Consider the following 21,162-nt stretch of genomic DNA (forward strand, 5'->3'; position numbering starts at 1 on the left):
TGATGAAGCACAGGACTCCAAACACACACACACACACTTCGTCCTATCTCAGTCTGTCACTGTGTCAACTATCTCCACAGCCGTTCAGTGTCACACTGGTGTCTAGCTGTCTCCCTCTGTCAGTCTTTTGTTCTGTGCTGAAGAAAGCGCAGGGCCGCAGCATCAAAGTATGAATGACTTGAAAGCTCTGATCTCAATGTGAGCACACACAAGCATGGGCACAGCTTAGAAAATAATATGGTCTGCATACACACATGTACAGAGAGCACACTGTGCAATTCAGTCGGTTCGGCTGGCTTTGTAGACAGCATCTGTTCTGCACCCCGTCATCTTCCCTTTGCACCCCACCCTCTGTGACAGGTGGAAGGGATTCAGACTCAAAAGCTGAGGAGACACACACTAAACTCCACTGACACATGGTTAGTGTTTCGCCTACACACACACACTCATATATACACACCTGCTGTGGTGCAGAGCTACAGTGCCCCATGGTGCCAGGCAGGCTGAGCAGTGCGTCGCGTGTTTATACCACCTGCTCTTAGGCCAAACAGAGGATGAGGGATTAGACCTGACAGCCCACAGAAGAACAGCAACATACAGTAGACAGATATAGGTCTATATACCACCCTTAAACTACCCAGGAAGTCAACCAGGTCAAACTAATTCTTTCTTCCATACGCACACACAACAAAACAGCAGGGCCATCCATCAATCAGCCGCTCATGCCCACTGGGAGATAAGTTTGTAAACCAGTCTTCTTATAGCTCAGGAGTTTTCTTACTCACGGATTTGTAACACACAGGGCAGCAGCTCATCTCTTCACCAAAACAACACTGACCTTTTGGCCTCAGACTAATTTCTATAAACAAGCTCTTGCAGACGAGGCCTGACCCTCACCACAGCACATGAACACACTCTGCACCCAACCTGCTGTGCTTCTTTAACCAGTGGAATTTATAGTAAGATATAAATAAATCAATAACACAGCATTAAAACATCAAGATGTAAGCAACGAGAATGAAAGAATATCTCAGCTCCCAGAAAATAAATAAATGAAAGTGAAACAACCTCAAACACGCATATAAAGCCTGCATGACACTGTGAATTTTAACTCCATAACAACTAATAAATCTGTGTGGTTTATGAGATAAATGGAAAAAAGTTGTTATCTTAACCAATCCAGTAGCATCTGGGTCAACTTTCCCAAGAAAACTATTATGGAGGAGATAGGAATGCTGGGAAAAATTCAGAGGAATGTCTTGTCTTCTGGGGAAAACATGCCACAGGGCATAGAGCTGTGCACTGACAATGTGTGTGTACATGTGTATGTGCAGGAGCTCTCCTGATAGCTGTTCTATTTTGGAAAGACTTGTGCAGAGGATTCATTTCTTAGTTATCGGCTGTTTCCAACCCCGCAGAGGTGAGAGGCAGGTCTGCATCCATTCTCAGTGTGATCAAGCCGAGCTGCCAAAGAATTGGGAGCGCAAGTAGGTGCAGCCACCTCCACACAAACACACACACAAGGCTCAAAAATCCACTTGGTTGTGCATTTGTTAAAGTGGTAATTGTTCCACAGCAGTAATTGCCATAGTGAAGCCTGCTGATAATGACACTGCACACAATGAAAAATTGTTGCACAAACAAGTTGACTGACGGCAGCTGAAATTGTTTGGGGAGAGAGGCACACATCACCAAATGTGGTTGCAGGAACTACACATACACGAACAAGCACGCACACACAGGAACAGTAACAAGTGAACAAACATAAGATGTCCTCGGATAGATTCCATACATTTCTCTCTACCACTCAAGGACATGTTGAGCCTCTCCCATCTTCTAAATTGCAGGGTAGAACAAAAAGCAGGATCATGAAAAGGGGAGGAAGGGATGATGGGTTCAGGTGTTCAGGAACAGCTGGTCGTCAAATAAAAACAGGAAGGAGGGGGCGGACAGGGGACAGGGAGATGGAGGGGATGGCAGAGACAGTGGGATAGGTGTATGAAATGATTAATATTTCTCAAGAAAAGCACTGAGTAATTGATGGAGACTGCTTATTATGAATGGCATTATGAAAAGATGAGAAAAACACACAGTCAGTTGGATGGAGCGACACACAATGCTTTGTGTGTGCTGCACAGTGTGGACAGTACACACAGATACAGTGGATGATAGACTGGCAAACACAGCAGGCTTACTGTCCATGGATCAACAACATGCTATCTTTCAAACACAGGGCCATCTATAAGCTCACTCAAACACACACAGCAGGCTGTGTACATGAGCTCGGCTGTGCGAGCACACAAAGCCTGCAGTATTTTTTTCCTCCTTTAAATACAGACATAATTGACATGAAATAAATCTATATTCTCAAAAAGAGGACATAGATGTGTACTGCGCTGCACCGTGACTAACGACCCACGCACTCTTCATTTGGTTGTGCTTGTAATTTTTTGTTGCCCCAAGCCTTGTGGAGACATGAAATGAGATTAAAGCATGAAAATTAAAATGCAGATGCGATGATTTTCAGTTACTTGCCTGAATATTACATCCTGAAGCTGTTGTAATAAACATTTGAGAAGTTTTGTATAATGTTCTAGTTTAATTACTTTGGGGAAATTCGTGGCTGCAGAAAATAACGAACACTAAAAACTAATAAACCAATTTCACATTTAATAGGATACTGAAATGTAACTATATTACTGCACCTCTGGATGTGAATGAGGCTGTTTTTGTATTTATTTGAAAATAACTAATGCTTAACACTTAATACTTATAAAAATCACCTCATGGCCTATTAATTCAAACTATATGTATAGACAGATTCTATTGACTTTGGCACCCTCTGCAGGATTTTAGTGTCACTGACAAATTACGCATGTGACCCAGGATGCTGCTGGTCTGCCTTCATTTTTATGCAACGGAACATTCAACTGCAGATGTATTTTGAATACCACATTTTTCATATATACACACACTTACATAACTGCTTTAGATGGGGATTGAGACAATATGCCTTTTAAAACATCAAGTTAAGCATACATGAATTTGTTTACTTAAAATACAGATCACGTATCCTTCATGGAAATACCTCATGGTTAGTTTTCCCAAGTTTTGCGTCTGGGGTGGAAGTCATATGAAAAACATGTCCGATATTTTCTGCTGAAATTGTCAAGCATTCCTATTAAATTTGGTTTTAATCTGTAGATGGCACTGTGGCCCTGAATGAGGCTGTTAAACCATGACATCATTCTTTACAACTGAAATGTTAACTAGGTTCCTTATGGAAATGTAATCATCTGCCTTTGTTAAGTGAACCATTTCCAGCGGTTGTCATGGTATCAGCGATCAATTTGTACAAAGCACATCTGATAGATCAGGGCTGCCCAATCCCAGTCCTTGAGAGCTACTATCCTGCAGCTTTTAGATGCATCCCTACTCCAACACAGCTGAATCAAATGGTTTGATCTCTTCAGCATGCCATCATGTTTGGCAAAGGCCTGATAACAAGCCATTCATTTGATTCAGGTGTGTGGGAACAAGGATGCATCTAAAAGCTGCAGGACGGTAGCTCTCGAGGACCGGGATTGGGCACCCCTGTGATAGATGAACAAAGTGGCAAAAACAAAAGATTAATATGGATGGGAAAAGGGGCAATGTGACAGCAGTGTCTGGCCAGTGATGAGAAGCTGCATTGGCTTAGTGATGGATCAGCTCCCCGGAAGCCTTTTCAAACTGCCCGATGAAACAGTTCCCAGTCATCAAGCTTTTAGTAGCAAGAGGATATGAGGATGTGAACAGAGCCCACGACCAATGGTCATTCACTGCCCTTTAGACAAAATGACATTTAGACCAGAGTGCCAGACATCAGCTAGGGATGAATTACTACAAAGACTTCCCTTCTTTTAGAAAGCGTGGTTCATAATATTCAGGGAAACGGGCTTATCAGCAGTTCATCTATAAAACTCATTCCAGTTCATTAGCTTGAAGACACTGATTGAATGGGTTCAAACTAATTGTTCATGCAAGTCAAAAATCACAAGACACAATTTGACTTTTCCAAAAAAGATTTATTAAACAGATTTCTTGTTTGCAGCTGCAACCTGTGGAGAAAAGAGAGAGAGAAAACATTATGAGATATAGCCAGTGAGTGACATCCTGCATCAAATGAAAATCTCACACCTTTGAAAACATCCCTTCAATTCAGAATAAAATTACCAGCAGTGTTAGTGGGGGGGTATTTAATCAATTCATTAGGCTGCCATGGATGAAGAAGATGATCTCAACTATTTAAACTAATTTTATTCTAAAGCAATCAAATGAAAACACACATTTAATTCATTTATTTTTAAATGTCACTCCACTGCGTTAATAGTCAGTCCACAACTTGAGGGAGCAAGATGCTATCAAAAATGTAATTTCACAGGGACTTGAGAGCAAACACAGTCTGGAAGAGAAACTGTTACTGCTGCTGCCAAAACCCACCATGAATAGTCTGATAATACATGGCAGAAACCTCACTTGCCAGGGAAAAGCCTCTCACATAAAAAGTCATCAGAAAGTACAACACACACAAGAGATTCTAGAGGTGGTAAGGGAGCCACACCAACAAGCTTCCTGCCAGTTTTTGTGCAGCAGGCAGGGCCCAGCCCAGGTCTGCTCATCTGCATACTGCTCATTAGCATGGATAAACAAGGAGAAAACTGGTGCCATACGGCGGACTTGCCAAGCATGAAATTCCCTCCTCATGTTTACCCCTTTTACCCTTGGATTATCACAACATTGCTGACTCTCTCTTGATTTTTGACAAGGCCCAAGTGTGATTTGTTTTTTTAGCGAAGGCTAACAAACAATTCCAGGAGTGTGCCACACAAGAAACATAACTCAAATGGCTGGCAGAGGGAAAAAATTTGCCCAAGGACAAGTGCTTTAAAAAAAAACAAAAAACCTTGCATGCCAAAGTGATGGGGGCAATGTACTCCCACAACAGACAAGGTGTCGCATCAAAGCAGAGGATGATATTTCTGTGGTGATCACACAAGGCACCACCCTGAGTCTGTCAGAACGTCACATAAAATGACAGAGCATCATACAAAATCAGTCACAGGAAACAACCTTTGCCTGGCCAGCATGAGGTCGTATGACATTTAACAGCTGGGGAGCCTGATAGTGGTCCGCTTCTTTTCTACCAATTCCATCAGGCTGGAACTAGAGCTGGCTGACATATAGCGTAGCATGTTAGATTCCATGTGATTTTAAGCATAGGCTTAATATTGAAGCTTGGTACATAACACAGGTTACTATCAAAATGTGTTTTGTGACAAACATTTTACATCCGATTTCAGTACCTACAGATCACTTTCAGATTATACTTCAGTGGCTGCAGCTTTTTACATTTGCAGCTGAGACTCATTCCCTACAAGAGACACCAAAGTTGTCTCAAAGGGGTATGCTCACTAGGAACGCCATTTTCAGACTTGCACGCGGTTGACATCTTTCATTATAAAATACACGGTTAAGTGAAATTCTTCTCAACAGTGCAGAATCTTACTTCTATAAATAGCTGCACCTTTGTTTACAAGTGGTCACCCATAGGTACCTTCGCATAGTCGATTTGGATTTCCTTCCTGAATCAACTCCCAAAGGGATGCGTCTCCCCTCCTTGTCTCACACTGGGGATTCTTTTGCATGTTACACAAATGTCTCTACAAATAATCAAAACCTACCCATCTCAATTTAGATGGTTTTCTTTGGTTTACTATGTGTAAACATTCTCAACCATTAATGATACTTACTTTCATTGTGTTAAGCCTATTTTACAGTACTACATTTATGTCTATTTGCACAGGTATTTGAAAAATACCTGCCATACTGCTAAAGCCCAATAGCATGGGCCTCAAAATGGATAATCCTCTGAGTAAGGCAAGTGCTGACTGGTTGAGAGTTGGACCAGAAAACGGAAAAGCCATACCACAAATATATATATGTGAAAAATCAAAAAAGGAGGATAACAGCAGAAGGTGACTATGAAAGTGGACACTGGTTCTTGACTCAGTTTCATTTTAACTCTTTATACGTTACAACTGCCCTTCTCTACGGTTTGCTGCCGAACCAACAGCAGCACAAGAGAGTTGCCCAAAGACCCATGGGTTGTGACACTGCCCCCAGGTGACAGAAAACAGCTACAACAAAACAGCCTGGAAAGCTGTAGCTTCTGCACAAAAGTGTGGACATACAAAAAACAAAAAGCCATCAGGAGTTCAGCAGGATCTTCTTAAACTGAAAACATCAAGTCGAATACCTATAATAACTGCAGCATTTTAGCAATACTCTCACTAGCTGCTGCCACTTAATGTTGCAGAGCACCTGAATATATTTAGTAAATGATTTCATCCAGCTGGAAGATGACAATTTGATACACATTCAAGCCAAAAAACACTACATGTATCGTAAAAAAAAAATTAAATAAATAAAAACAATTGAATGCCTGATACAACGCATACAACTGAGTTGAACAGTTTAACAAAACAGCAAAAAGGTAGCAGAGAAAGGGAGACATGGTCATGGTGTTTAACAGCAGACAGGTTGTCATGTTAAAACATCAAACACAATAATTGGTGTACTGACTAGTGACAGATACAGTGCAAATTATATCATCTGAGATCATTAAGGACCATTAGTCCATCTCCCAATCTATGTGTATGGTCTTAATTTATTGAGGGGAAACGCTGCACTGGACATTGTAACCAAGAGCATTAATATTACTTAACATTAGCAAATTAATTTGTCCATTTTAGATACTTAATTGTCCTCAGAATATTTAGCTACAACCCATTTATGCCCCTCTCTAGGTTTTGTGCAGACCTAATGATTTTCAGTTTGCATAGGTTTTAGACCCCTTGAATATGTCAAGCCTCCACTGTACCGTATAAGAAGGTAAAGACCACGACGCCATCTCTGAATAAAGTTTTATTAGGATCATTTAATCAGTTGAGTTATTGTTAAGTGTATGCAAACTTCTTAGCATTTAGACAGTTTGGTGTGTTTTTAAAAAATAAAATAAAATAAAAAAAAATCACCAAATGAGTTTCTCACCTGGCCAGCAATTCTGTCCAGATCTCTGGTTCCCTGGGAAGTCAGTCTGCGACCACTGATTTTAAAAAAGCAAGAAAAAGCAGAAATTAGCTGATACAACAGAATACCATTCACCGCTAGAAAAATGCTTAACACTACAATAATGAGTTTATGCCACACTAACCACAGCATTACAGTGAAGAAGCCACTGAACAATTTTTCTCCACAGAACTTGATTTTCTTGCTCACTTCTATCCCAAGCCAATCAATTAGCCCTGTTGTTACAGAGTGATTAAATCTTTACTGCAGTCTCAAAAAAATGATTTCTACCTTATGCATTTACAGATTTCAGTTATCCACATCACACATAAGCTGGCCCATTTCACATCAGCAAATGCAATAAACAGAAAGCTGAGACACTGTTACTAAGTTCTGCAAGAATGAGTAACAGCATGCGTAGAGGCATTGGCGTAGGTGTGTACCACTGTGCCCATGTTTCCCATAAAATAAAACAAGAAAAAAAATCAATTCAAAACAATATTGTGGCATTTTCTTGAGCTCACCAAGTATCAAAATATCAACTGTCAGTTAGCTGGCATCTCCATGTTTTATCAGCAATAGAAAGCTGTGCAAAAGTATGCTACTTGGGGGATTTAAGCTTCATACTCCAATGCTGCATCCAATTGCTTACTGTGTGTGCACTGAGGTTTTGTGTGGAGAGCCATGACTCATCTGGTAGCGTTGGTCATCTGACTCCTCTAGCCATGTGCCAAAGTATACTTAGGCAAACTACTGAGCCCCGAGTTATCCTCAAAGGCATCCATCGCAGTGTGCAAGTATCCGCGATGGTTACAAAGCAAATAAATAAAAAGTCTGTATGATTGTGTGAATGAGTGCTACGAATAATCAATTAAAGGTGGCGTACAGCTTTGTAAGTCCATTTACCATGATGTCCACTAATATTGGTATGCAGAGTTACAAATTAATATCTTTTTAATATCCCCAACTAAAGACCAAGTTTTTAGTGGAAATACACATTATGAAACTGTACTGTGGAGTTCAAGTAATGTACTGTGACTAAAAACAAGAAACAATTGTAGAGAATTTAAAAATGTTTAATGACCAAATTAGCCGGAAAAGGGTGGAGTGCCCACTCCGGGTCGGGGATGAGTTCCTGCCCCAAGTGGAGGAGTTCAAGTATCTCGGGGTCTTGTTCGCGAGTGATGGGAGAAGGGAGCCGGAGATCGACAAACGGATTGGGGCTGCAGCTGCAGTAATGCGGACACTGCACCGGTCCGTCGTGGTGAAGAGAGAGCTGAGTGTAAAAGCAAAGCTCTCAATTTACCGGTCGATCTACGTCCCTACCCTCACCTATGGCCACGAGCTGTGGGTAGTGACCGAAAGAACGAGATCGCGGATACAAGCGGCAGAAATGAGCTTCCTCCGAAGGGTGGCTGGCCTCTCCCTTAGAGATAGGGTGAGAAGTTCGGCCGTCCGGGAGGGGCTCAGAGTAGAGCAGCTGCTGCTCCACATCGAAAGGAGCCAGCTGAGGTGGTTCGGGCATCCGACAAGGATGCCTCCTGGGCGCCTCCTGGGTGAGGTGTTCCAGGCATGTCCCACCGGGAGGAGGCCCCGGGGCAGACCCAGGACACACTGGAGAGATTATATCTCTCGGCTGGCCTGGGAACGCCTTGGTGTTCCCCCGGATAAGCTGGAGGAGGAGGTGGCTGGGGAGAGGGAGGTCTGGGCCTCTTTGCTTAGGCTGCTGCCCCCGCGACGCGGTCTCGGATAAAGCGGATGAAGATGGATGGATGGACCAAATTAAGTTAATACCGAGTCAACATTTTCAATATTTGAACAGATGTAGTGTAATACTGGATAATGGTGCTGGGGTGGGAGTTATCAACTAAAGCAGTTCACTCAAGGTTGGTCAGCATGCTCCATTCCAACCAAACCTTACTGCACAGCATTAAGGGGACACGCTTCATCAATAGCATTGCAGAACTTAACACTTAGGCTACCAAGCAACTCCAAGTAAACATACGTATAATGGACAACTAGAGACGCATGCATTTTAAAGCTTTGACAGTTCAAGCTACACTTACACTCACTCTAACTGAATGTGAGTGCTCTTGAAACCCCTTCTGGACACAACAGAAAAAAGATGACTGACACGGGCACTGTTAGCCTTACGACTCGATATCTATAGCCGATTACAATTTGCAAATAAAATCAGATGTATAAAATATAAAAACTATTCCTCAGTGAGTCAATTATTTCACCCATCTCTAAGCATCATGCACATGCCAACTTATACATGCAATCAGCTTTCTTGACTGGCTCTAAACGTTAGGTGATTTCCACACATGAAGGAAGAGATGCCCCATACCATGCTTTCTTGGTAGGGCAACCAGGAGGCAGGCCATATTATGGTGACTTGCTCACCAAAGGATTCCTTGTGTCACATATATTCAGACATCACACGTACGGGTAAGTCTATCAGACAGCGTTTTTGCATTCACAGCTTTCTGTGTCTAATATTTAAAAAGGTCTGGGGCTGAAGTGTATGAAGAAAAAAAAAAAAAAAAAAAAAAAAACGCTTTTAAGTTCCAACCAATAAAAACAGTAAGAACCGGCACTTACCCATTGGGATCCTTCTCAATCATCTTGAGCAACTCAAGAGCCTGCAGCACCTTGCGAGCCACATTCTTTGATCCAACACTGTAGTGGGCAGGGCACACGCCGTTCCTCTTGCGACTGCCATAGATCTTGGTCATGGAGCCAACACCTGCACCACCACGGAGGTAAAGGTGGCGAACAGTGGATGCTGCGGAAGCATGAGAGATGACAGTGTTGTCATATAATATTTAGAACCTGAAACACTAAGCATTGTACAATGTGAATATTAAGTTTTTGATAAAGTGGGCTTACTGTGTCAATGGTTATAAATTTGGAAAGAATTTAAAATGATCAGTATGTGTAGTCTGTTGCATTCAAAAACCTTTTACTAATTAAAAGCACATTTGCATGTAAAATTGTCCCATCTCAAAGCACCATTTAAACATGTAAATGGAAATGTCTTGTGGTAATACAAGCCTGAAGCTGTAATAAGTCTCAGGAGAACTTCTGAAAACCTTAGTAATTAAAAACAAAAAAAAAAAACAAAAAACTTGCAAGACTTACCAGCTCTGATGTAGAACCAGTTCTCATCACTGGGGGCCAGCTCCTTGTGCTTACCCAGCTTGACAAGGTCCACCCAGTCAGGCACCTTCAGTTTTCCTGACCTGGTAACAGAAAAGGTACATCAGTATGAAGTACATCAGAGGACTATATCAATAATTTATTCGAGTGGGCCATTAGCATCTGTTAAGTTAAACAGCGTCACAAAATTTGATTAAAAATATGTTCAATGAAAAGTAAAGCTGCTCAGTGGAGCATACTAGATAAAATATATTAACAAGCTTTGAATATGTAGAGGAGAAAATAAAACTCACTTCTTCAGGAAGGCCGCCAGGGCACGGACAAACTCCTGCTGGTTAACGTCTTTCACTGTGACACCTGGCATCTGAATGCGATTAAAATATGAATAAATACACACAAACTAACGTTTATCTACCAAAAAAAGCAACACACCAGACAAGCATCTCTCATAATTGCTCTAAGATTTCGCTGCTCACCGCCTCAAACCAGGAGAACTCTTAAACATCAATCCCAATTAGCTTCAAAGAATACGGAGCTTAGGTTAATTATTAAAATGCATCAAGAAAACAAATACTAAATAATGCTATGCAGCAAGACAAATTGGACAGGATACATGTGTACGACTCTTGGCGAAATTGCACGTTTCACCCGGTGTTTTAGCTTCATGTGCGCTAACTGACCATACACTCAACCACACTTCGTTTTCAATTGTTATCCTTACGACCTAAAAATCGACAAATAAAGAAATATCTGCCCAACCGATACACGATATCACTTCTCGTAATATGAATATTCATATATTATAGCACAGAACACAAAATGAAATCAGTACAACTAGCCAGTTGAGCAGGCCTCAACGAGGTAGCATGGGGGCAGCCATTACTAGCAGATATGATATGAGCGCAACATTCAAACAAAATTCTCGCAAAAACTTATTAATACGTCAAAATACCTCGTGTAAAGCCTAACCACTGTAATTATCTGTACTTTATACTTTAACAGACCACGTTTGAAGAACAATTGTTTGAATTTTGAATACATTTATTGCTAAATAAGCGAGGAGTGAAAAATGCGGCGTTACCTTGCTTATGGACAGCCAAGGGAAGAGGGTGGAACGGGGTTTCCAACCCATGATAGAACGGGCACATCTCGTTTTTTAACGCGAGACCAGCGCGTTGTTTTTTCCTGCGATGCCGCTCATCACAAGTGTCGACCGTCCCAATCTAATCTATCTATCCGTTTTCGACTCTCTTTTGTTCGTCATTTGGGCTATTTTATTATCATCTACATAAATAGATTAGGGTTAGGGAAATTGCATACTAGTGCTACAAGTTGTACTTTACATAGTATTTAATCGGTTTTTGGTCATTTATTTTCATCTGTTTCTATCAAAAAAAATCCGCTTGTTTTCATTCTCCTCTCATGGAGATCTCCACTTTCACATTTAACTATGGCTGCATTTAAAATGGCAGCAGCCAATAGTTAGTACGTTTACATCAGTTATTGATTTGTCAGTAACTGTGCTCTTCCCGTAATGCTTGGCCCTTTTGAGGCAGACAGTTGGAGGATAAGGACCTAAATGTCAATCTTACAGTTTGATTTCTTGTATTTTGCTTGTTTGTTTGTTTCTAATTATATATATATAGGGGCAAGAGAGACTTTCTTAAAGGTGTATATAGACATCAATACACTTCTGCCTGCATATTTGTTTTCGTGTCTATAGATAGTGTAAACTGCTACATCAGAACAGCAAGCTGTTAAGAATTGCATAGTGTTTTACTCTTTATTTTAAAAAAATCTAGAGAAAACTACATATATAACATAATAAATGTATATATGGGGGGGGGGGGGGGGGGGGGGGTGTACCTTATTTACATAGTTCCCTGGCTGGAAGAGAATGTGTTGCCCTTTGCACAAATCAGATGGAAAGGGCAGCCATGCTCCAACATTGACACAATTGATATGTTTGCAGAGACAAGGGAGAGATAGAAGGCAGGTTGATAAGCAGAGGTTTATGAATCAGGTTTATGCTGTCAGTGGGGGCAGACAGTTAGACTGAGAGGTGAGAGGGAGAGATAGAGATCCTTGAGCGGAATAAAAAAGCAAGCCAAGTCATAACCAACGATAGGTTAGAGCTCATCATCGCAGGGGCTTCACAACAGGTAACTGTACCTTTTTAATCTAATTCACCTCTTTGGCACCCACTGATTTCTCAACTCTGTCAAATTGACTGTTGCCATGATGAAAAGTTTGGCCCTATGTACTTTCAAAGAGCTTAATTGATTAATTAAGGCAATTCATTACGCTGGGAGTGTCCAGCTACCAATTTGAATTGAAAACTCACACAAGGTGGATTTGAACTACATTAATTACTTCAGTAAATCAATTTTGCTGAGCCCCTTCAAGTAGTAAGACAGGAGACAACTGTGTAAAGTGATTATGAAGTGTTATAAAGAGGTTATTTTAGCCAGTCATGATTATTATGGAAGTGAGGACTAACACCAAATGTTTCAGAAAGGTCAAACTAATTACATGGAATGGACAGGTGGCAGATTGAGGCAGCAAATCTGCTATTTCAATATTCATTTACTCTGCTTTCTGGGAGACTATTGTTTGAAAACGCACTAAAATTAGCTGTCAATCATGTCTGAATACATTTGCTGAAAATTACTCATCAGGCACTGGCACTGCACACTTGTGTAACTGAGTGTTGCTGTCCATTTATTTACGCATAAATGTCTAGCACTGTTTGTGCTTCAAGAAGTATGTGTCTGTGAATGAAATATGGTGGGCCAGAGGGAGAAAAGAGGTGCATTAAACATTGGAACAAGGTATGAGAAAACATAGCGTGTAACTCTATGTTGCCACCCAGCTTGGTGCTTGTTGTCATGTGTTTGCATGGTGCTCACATCCTACATGGAGAAGTTCTGTCAAGTCTGGTCTGGTCTGACCTTTTCACTCTCCAGACACGTTTACAGCTCTCCAATACCTATCAAAATATCTACTCCCTTTCTGCCTGCTTCTCTGCCCCTAGCACAAATTTGCATCACATTCTAAATCCTTCTACAACTGTACTTTTCTCCCTCTGCTGAGTGTTTTTTGTATTCTGACCCACAATCCACTGCTTAACCTTACAATTTCCTCCATCCGTTGTCACTCCTTTCTCATTTATTTTCCCTCTATTCTTTGTCTTTCTCTGTGTGTTTGACCATCGCTTTTACAATTCAAGTCAAAGCGATGCTCCAGGAGCCGTCTTGGCTCCAATAACCACATGGGAACACAGGGCAGAGGTGACAGGTAGAGTAGGAGGTTTTATTTGCATAGAAAGCATCAATATGTATTTTCTTGAATTTATGTTTGCCCACATCATTATCATCAGTGTTTTGTTTTGTTTTGTTTTCAAAATTGTAAAAACATAAATTTTTGTCTCTTTGTCTTCTTAAAAATTGTCCTCAGACATGGAGTTCACGTGGCTGTATTCCCTATGCCAGTGCATGTTATCTTTATCTATAATTGTGGTGAGCGTGCGGCTTTGCATGGCAGTCACCAGCAAGGGCACGATGGCTGATGTCCAAGACGGATCCCAGATTGCCAGGCCCCAGCCTGGGAGTGTTTCATGCTGTCTTCGACTGTGTCTGGGTTGCGTCGGAGCCATAGGAGGTGCAGCAGGACTCCCTCTGAACGTGTTACTCAACCTGCGAAGCTCCCAGTGTTTGTACACCTGCATAACCCTTGTGTGTTGCCCTATGATGGTCAGGCAGTTTACAATGTTCCTGTTGGTACTGCTTACCCTGGACACCCACCTATACCATCGTTTGGCAGACAGGTGAGCGTAACAGTTTGATCAGTAGAGGAAAAAGGACACAAGTTTTCAATTTCAGTTTCAAAGTTTAAGCAGACACACACACACACACACACACACACACACACACGCACACACACACACACACACACACACGCACACACACACACAACAAAAAATACACAAAAGCAGACATTTCTTATATAAGACTCATTTTCAAAGTAAAATAAAACTTCAAAAATGAAAAGAGTGGTTTAATACATTTTTGTATATGTGTGGGAAAGGGTGAATATGTGGGTGGCAAGAGTCAACCAAGATTTGTAAGCATGCTTTTAGCAAAAATGAGAGAAAGAAATCAATATAAGTGCAAAAGGGGGAAAAAAAAGTCAAGGCACACCTTTGTATGTAGTAAAACAACCTGTTTGTTCAGTGCTCATAAAGATGTTCTTATTGCGAACTGCTTGTGATGCGATGTGAGTGATGGTGAGTAAATATCAATTGGCTCCAAGGCTCTTAGATGTTTGATTGACAGTGACCCACAAATTCGGACTTGAATGGAAAATCAGAAATTCATTTTAGACTGAAAATACTTTCTTCAAAGATGTACGGCGTGCCATTTTGTATTTTTGGAGTTGGTGGTAGACAGGAGTCAGTTAGGAACAATCATCTTGGTGATGTCCTAATTTCTTATCAAGTACTATTGAGTCTCAGTATTAACTCCACGCTAATATGTTGTTGTTGTTTTTCATGTCTTTGGATGCCAGATACTCCACAGTGGTCACTCGTCAGCGAACTCTGGGTGTAGTTCTGTTGTGCTGGGTGGCCTCTGTTCTCTCCTCCTTTGCTCAGTTCATCGGCACAGATGTCCTCAACGCCAGCACGAGCAGTACGGACCCAGGCACAGTGGGTCTTGAGTTGGATGGTAACTGGACAACTTCTTCACCCCATCTTACCTCTTCCCCACCCCCTAAGTATGACGTCAAAGTCATTGGGAAGTACCTTCCATACGGAGGCTTCTTGTCAAAATTTTATGTGGAGGACATGAGCAACTTTACCTATGCTGAGATTCACAGCAGCCACTGGACACTCTGTGCTCCTGACACTATTCTCAGTCCCCAATTCTTGGTCTATGTTCACGGGATGACGGCATTTATCCTCCCCTTGCTTTGGCTCCTGGCCATTTACATTGACCTGCTATGCATGAAGCAGAGGAAGACTCCTTTTAGTCATGCAGATCCCCCAAAACATGACTCCTGCTTGGCCCGCTCCCTGGCCCTCTCCCTCTCCCTTTTAGTTCTGCTGTGCCTGCCACTCCACATTATCCACGCTCTCCTGCTTTTTACCCCGAGTACTTATGTTCCTCACTGGGTTCGTATATTTGCCTTGTTCCTCTTCCAGCTCTACAGTCTTGTGCCCCAGATCCTTTTCACTCCTCCTAGGAAACACATGGGGGGAGAACAGGCATCATTCCCTCTAACTGTTACCAACCTTCCACCTGCAGTAGCCCAGTCCAGAGGGAAATCTGTACGTATAGCACTGTGTGAGGCGATGCAGGCAGCTCCATGGTCTTCAGCCAAACACTCCCTTAAAGCCAAAGTGTGCCCAGAGGTCTAAATTCTTGGAAGATCTGGGCTATTGTTCACAGCAGATAGAGCAACATTCCCTCCATGTTTCGTGTGCGTAAAAAATAGTTAGTATTGGAAACAAATGACCTGTGGACTGAAGAAATGTGGCATATTTCTGTTTGTTGCTGGCTTTTAAGCAATCTGCAACCTTGTATACACACATAATGCATAACTAGCAAATGATCAGGCCAGTTAATTATCAGGTCCCACACCAAATGTCAGTGAGAAAATTAAGTCTCTAGGTGATAACTACTATCCTGATCACAGATGTCTGTTTTCTTTGACTGCTCTTCCTATGGGTCTTATTCTAAGCCTGCTTTAAATCTCTACTAAGCCAACCACCAGTAATGTAGATATATGAGTGACAGCATTTAATTAAACCTTCAGTAGTGGTCTAGAGAGAAGGTGGGATTGTAAGGAAAACATAATTAACCTGGTTATGACACAATTTTCATGGCTGCTTTGATTAAACTTGTAAATACAATACGATTCTCTCTTGTAATAAAAAGGTCCTTATTCACACTAATTGGATTGTTCATCTTGAAGCATGTTAGTATTAAGAAATCAGTGATGGAGAAAACAGTAGCAATCCATCTCCCTCTGCATAGGACATATGTATGACAGTGAACATGCCATTTACATTAGGGTGACCAACTGTCCTCTTTTTTGCACTTGTTGACTTGTAAAAACCTATATGACATTTTTTTTATTTCACCATTCATTATTGAAGTTCTTCTTGGCTGGGCCAAGTGTTCTCTTTTTTGGAAATCAAAATATGGTCACCCTAATTTACATTTCCCCCCTGTTTCTCATGATCATAGACCTGCTCTGTCTCTCCAGCTTTCTATAGCTCTTGTGCCTATTTTTTATTCATTTTCTCACTTTTCAAATCCTTCAGCACTTTCAGTTTTATCTTAATGTATTCAGAAAATACACAGACTGGTATGCTTCATGTCATTGCAAAAAAAAAAAAAAAACCTTTCCCTGGAACACATTATTGACAAAGAAATGTAGTAATGTCTGGGGTAAAAAAATATCACTCAGTGAAGAATTAAATTTCTCCAGCTTCCCTGGCACAGGTGCATATTCAATTGTTTTGCCTGCTTGGAAGCTCCCTACTTCCTGATTATACGCAGCTTGGAAACTTCAGTAACCTGCGCTTCAAGCTACTCTGTCACCTCTTTGCCATGCTAGGGTCGCTGGTGAAACCAAAGAGAAAGGACTGATACAATCATGCATGTTGGCAGTAAAATAAAATTACTTTTTTTCCTTTTGAACTGAAGTCAAATATTAGCTGCAAATTGTAAAAATGAAATATGACTCTCACAAATGGGAAATTCTCTGATGTGAACCCGTTCCAGGGGATTAATTTGTGAAACCAACGTCAGAGAAAAGCTATATGAGTTATTCATACTTTTTCCTGTCATATTATTAGCCATATTTTGGTACATTCACTGCGTGCCATAAATAGAAGTGGATTAAGAACTGATGGCTTGTTACTTTCCACTTTTTCGATTTTTATGTTTTTCGATTTGATAATCACCCTCCACGATCACAGTGGTGGTCGTATTGCTTTCAGAAATACCATATGAATTGTGTTATAAGTATGTCCAGCCTAGTTTCCCAGAAAGCCTACCCAGCCAACAGTCAATGCTGTGAATTTCCGTGTGATTATGAGGACTCTATAGGGGAACACAAACACAAACACAACTGTGAACTAAAAAGTTTACTTTTTGTAGAGTTTTATTTTTTCTTTCTCCCCTCTGTGAGGACGAGCAGAAATATCAGCATCAAACAACCAACAAAGACAACCAGACTGAGTGCTGTGTATCCCACAGGAAAACAAACAGATGAAACCTTTGTTTGAAGGACACACACTTCTGTTTTTTAAGACATAAAAAAGGGGCAATATTCTCAGTTTTATTACTCATCGACCACAGTGAGTTTGATAGCAAGCGCTTCCAGTGGTACTGTTGCATCATCATAAACTCAAGATATGTCTAGTTTCGACTGAATTGTTTGCTGGCCAGAGTGTCAACTCATGCTGGTAGCGCCTGGCAAGTCCATTACTTTGATTGCCGTTTGACAATCTGTCTTTATGACAGGCGACCAAGGAGCTTTGCCATCGATAGAAGAAAACACATCGATCTATCACCCTGCGACCTCCAGCAGCTTTCAAATCTAGCCCTGCACACAGATGGACATGTTGAGTGCTTCCCGACAGAATCGGGTATTGATTGCGTGAAAGTTAATGGCAGAGTCATATTTTTCTGCGTGCGTCTGAATCAACCCTCCTGTCACCTTTTCTTGCCTGCTATCTGCTCTCATGATTCATTAGCACTGCCACACAAGCATCTGTTTTGTTTATTCTGAAAGAGCTGCCAGTTTTAACCGGCTCCGCTGCCTTCATCTTTATCTTCCCACCTATAACGCCACTATTCCCCATTGATCTAATCATATGCTACATCTCCTGTTCTGCATTCACAGGATTTCAAAATCAGTACCAGCTAATTATGCAGTAAACACCCTTCGCCCCCAGCCTCTCCCAAAAAGAAAAAAAAAAACAGTCTGATACCCGAAGTTATTTTTGGATTCTTTTTTTATTTTGTCGTGCTTTGTATCTTTCCCCTATAAAGAAATAGTTAGCTATATATCAACAATGACACATGGACGGTAAAATCAACAAGAGTGAAAGACAGGAGAAGAGACAACTAGGCACAGGAGACAAAGAGAGAGAAAGACTGGGAAAGAGAGGAAAGATAAGAGGAAAAGAGTGAAAAATGACAGCAATTTCTCTACAGTAGAACCAAAACAAACCATGGGAAGTGTACATTTCTTTAACATTTACAAGTATAATAATAACAACGGCAATAATAATAACAGTAACAACAATCATAATTGTTCAAATAATAATAATAATTAATAGAAAATCAATAAGACCTCTGGTTTCTCATAAAGACAAATGTTTTTTTTTTATTCTTTTCTTCATTTTCTTTAAAGATCACTGGACAGTAGTTTGTTCGGCTTTGCACCTCTATAGGCTAGTATTCTGTGTTAGTATAGTTGCTCATAATGCGTTTCAGTAGTAAACTGTTTTCTTATTTCTTAAAAGTTTAATTTAATTTATGTCGAAGTTCTTTTTTATACAAACAAGGAATTCAGAGATATGTATACTGTCAACGTGTTTTACTGTACGTATGAATGTGTGCATGTATCTGCATATGTGTTTGAGCATTCAGGGAAAAAAGCCTTCTATTTTACTCTCTCGTTCAGTCCTTTCACTCTGATTCTTCTTGGCCCTCTTATTAAGAGTTTTAAACCTTTTTATCCTCTTAATGACATTCTAAAATAATTATACTTTTCTTTAATGCCTTAGCAAGTCATATTCCTTTCTTCTTTCTCAGGAACGCAGCCCAATACTAATCCTTTCATTATTAGGAGCCAACAAAGAAGAAGTGATAGAGGGAGAGACATACAGAGACAACGAGAGATATACGAGTAAGGGGAGAGGATTGTAACAGGTGAACGCAAAGCAAATTAAAAGAGGACCACATTTCCTCCACTGTCGCAGTGAGAGGGGAAAAAAGATGCTTCTTTTTTTTTTTCTTTTTACAAATTGGCAGGCCACCCAACAAGGATAGCAAAACAGGACAGTTAGTTTGTTCATAAAGTATGGATACTTCCTGGGACTCAGTTTAGTTTTGTTAGGGAATTATATATTAGCTAAGCTGTGTAGCCAAGATGGTTTGGCAATTAAAAAAAAAAAATCCATTTTCAAGCATCAAGCACTCAGAAGCTCCTGGTCAACTCTCTCTCTCTCCCCTTTGTCCTCTCTCCCTTCTCACACAGTGCTCCCACTGTCTCCGTCAGTTAAAAAATTGAGCTTTGTGAAATGGATTCTTCTATTCTCCAGGCGGGGAATTATAGCAGTCATCTGCCTCTAATTCCCTTTCCACTTTGGCGGCTGCACAGGCAGAGTGCCGGTTTTCTTTGTGCTCCCCGTTTCCCTCTCAATCAAAATAATTATGGCATCATTTCGCTTTTGTCTACATTCACCTAACTCTGTGGCCTCACCCTCTCTCCCTTTCTCACTCCCTATATTTTCCCCAGTTTCTCCAGCTTACAGTATATGGCACAGTCGTTAATGGCTGGTGGGTCTAGAGGCTCTCTTTTCTCAGTCTGTCTCCTAGTTTATGTCTGTTTACAGGATGTATATGGAGTGGACTGGAACAGGATGGATTGGCTGTGTGCGGTATCTGTATACAGTCGTTTTCAGAAGGCTGCCTCTTATGGCGCATTGTATTTTGTGTTTGTGTGTGCGTGCGTGCGTGTGTGTGTATACTGTATATAAGGTGGGACACAAGGACAGGAAGGGGGAAAGGGTATGAGGTCAGAAGAAAAGGGAATAGGGAAGGAGAAGGGCTACAGTAGGTACTCCTTCTTGCCCTGGCTGGCGTCGTTCCCATTGAGGAAGGCCTCTTGCACTTCACCATGTTCATCCAACCCACTGGCCTCATGGGTAAGATAGGAACCTGAGTGAACAGAAAGAGAGCAGGGGACAGAGAGAGAGAGGACAAGAGGGAGATTGTAGGGGGAAGGTTAGGCGGCAAAGCGTCATGATCATTGTAGTGCCATGCAGCAAAATCAAACCAGTCAGTGCTAATATTACTCCGTAGCATACCTTTGACTGATTAATTCATTAGTTAACTGATTGTTAGGTCAATACCAGGCAAGAATTGGCTCTCGTGTACGGTATGAGCCTACCAGCAGAAATCAGAGTTGGCGAATGGATGCGTGAATAGAAGAGTCACAAGGAGAGGAGGTAATAGAGGGAGGATAATAGAAGATAATAGAGAATAAAAGACAGGGAGGGAAGAGAGATTGGCAGAAAAGGGTGGAGGGAAAGTTAGGTGCAAGAGAACAATGGCACGTTTGCGTCACTCAGAAAACCCATTAAACTCATTTTACCACCCCTCAGGTCTGTATGATTAATGAATCTGTGTAGTACAACTTGTAGAGAGCAAGAACCACTCAAGTCATCTTCATGCTGGAGTGTCCCTTCACTCCACGGGTGACTGACATCCTTATTCGTTGCACCACAGAGGTTGACTGGCATGTTGACAGTCACAAGGGACCAAGACAAAGCCCTAATACCCTGTCTCAACACTGATTGGTTGTAATGGTCCTGTCTTCATGCTGATTGGCGGTCAAGCCATACTGACTGTTGACTGACGGTGTGTCTAGCCATAGGGTAAGTTACCCTGGTTGCAGCCTGCTGCACTATTCCTAGATCATTTCTTGGCAGCTTTAGTGCATAGTACGTGGCTGCCAACAGAGGGCACTTAAAAAGATAGGGAACGCGGCGACTCTGCTTTAATAGATGAGCCTTGATACACTAACATGTAGTCATAAAACACTGGGGACCACACCTACATTTCCCACCCAACCTTTTCTCTTCCAAGG

The 21,162-nt window shown here is 41.3% G+C and overlaps 3 protein-coding genes across 5 annotated transcripts in view; 1 reads left to right on the forward strand and 2 right to left on the reverse strand.

Annotated features, from left to right (window-relative positions):
- Window positions 1–4,046: 4,046 nt before the first annotated feature.
- Window positions 4,047–11,429, reverse strand: rps19 (ribosomal protein S19). Its single transcript, XM_085423423.1, has 6 exons — window positions 11,354–11,429; window positions 10,566–10,636; window positions 10,255–10,355; window positions 9,715–9,898; window positions 7,093–7,147; window positions 4,047–4,100 (listed from the first exon to the last, which is right to left on the reverse strand). Exons 1-6 carry the CDS (start codon window positions 11,402–11,404, stop codon window positions 4,071–4,073), a joined length of 492 nt encoding a protein of 163 aa, XP_085279549.1. The 5' UTR covers window positions 11,405–11,429; the 3' UTR covers window positions 4,047–4,070.
- Window positions 11,430–13,693: 2,264 nt separating this feature from the next.
- Window positions 13,694–16,018, forward strand: LOC146659399 (adenosine receptor A1). The gene is made up of 2 exons (XM_085421872.1): window positions 13,694–14,098; window positions 14,839–16,018. The coding sequence occupies exons 1-2, from the start codon at window positions 13,731–13,733 to the stop codon at window positions 15,686–15,688; spliced, it is 1,218 nt and encodes a 405-aa protein (XP_085277998.1). The 5' UTR covers window positions 13,694–13,730; the 3' UTR covers window positions 15,689–16,018.
- Window positions 16,019–17,424: 1,406 nt separating this feature from the next.
- The window catches only part of cadm4 (cell adhesion molecule 4), a 187,991-nt gene continuing 184,253 nt past the window's right edge, over window positions 17,425–21,162 (reverse strand). For all 3 annotated transcript variants that reach the window (XM_085423434.1, XM_085423433.1, XM_085423435.1), the window contains one exon: window positions 17,425–20,231. In XM_085423434.1, the coding sequence (XP_085279560.1) occupies window positions 20,122–20,231 (110 nt within the window). In that variant the 3' untranslated portion in view covers window positions 17,425–20,121. The remainder of the gene's footprint in view (window positions 20,232–21,162) is intronic.

Source organism: Rhamphochromis longiceps, linkage group LG11, assembly GCF_057381845.1.
Source record: "Rhamphochromis longiceps isolate RC_006_pf linkage group LG11, R_longiceps_female_GT1.1, whole genome shotgun sequence".
Taxonomy (NCBI): Eukaryota; Metazoa; Chordata; class Actinopteri; order Cichliformes; family Cichlidae; genus Rhamphochromis; species Rhamphochromis longiceps.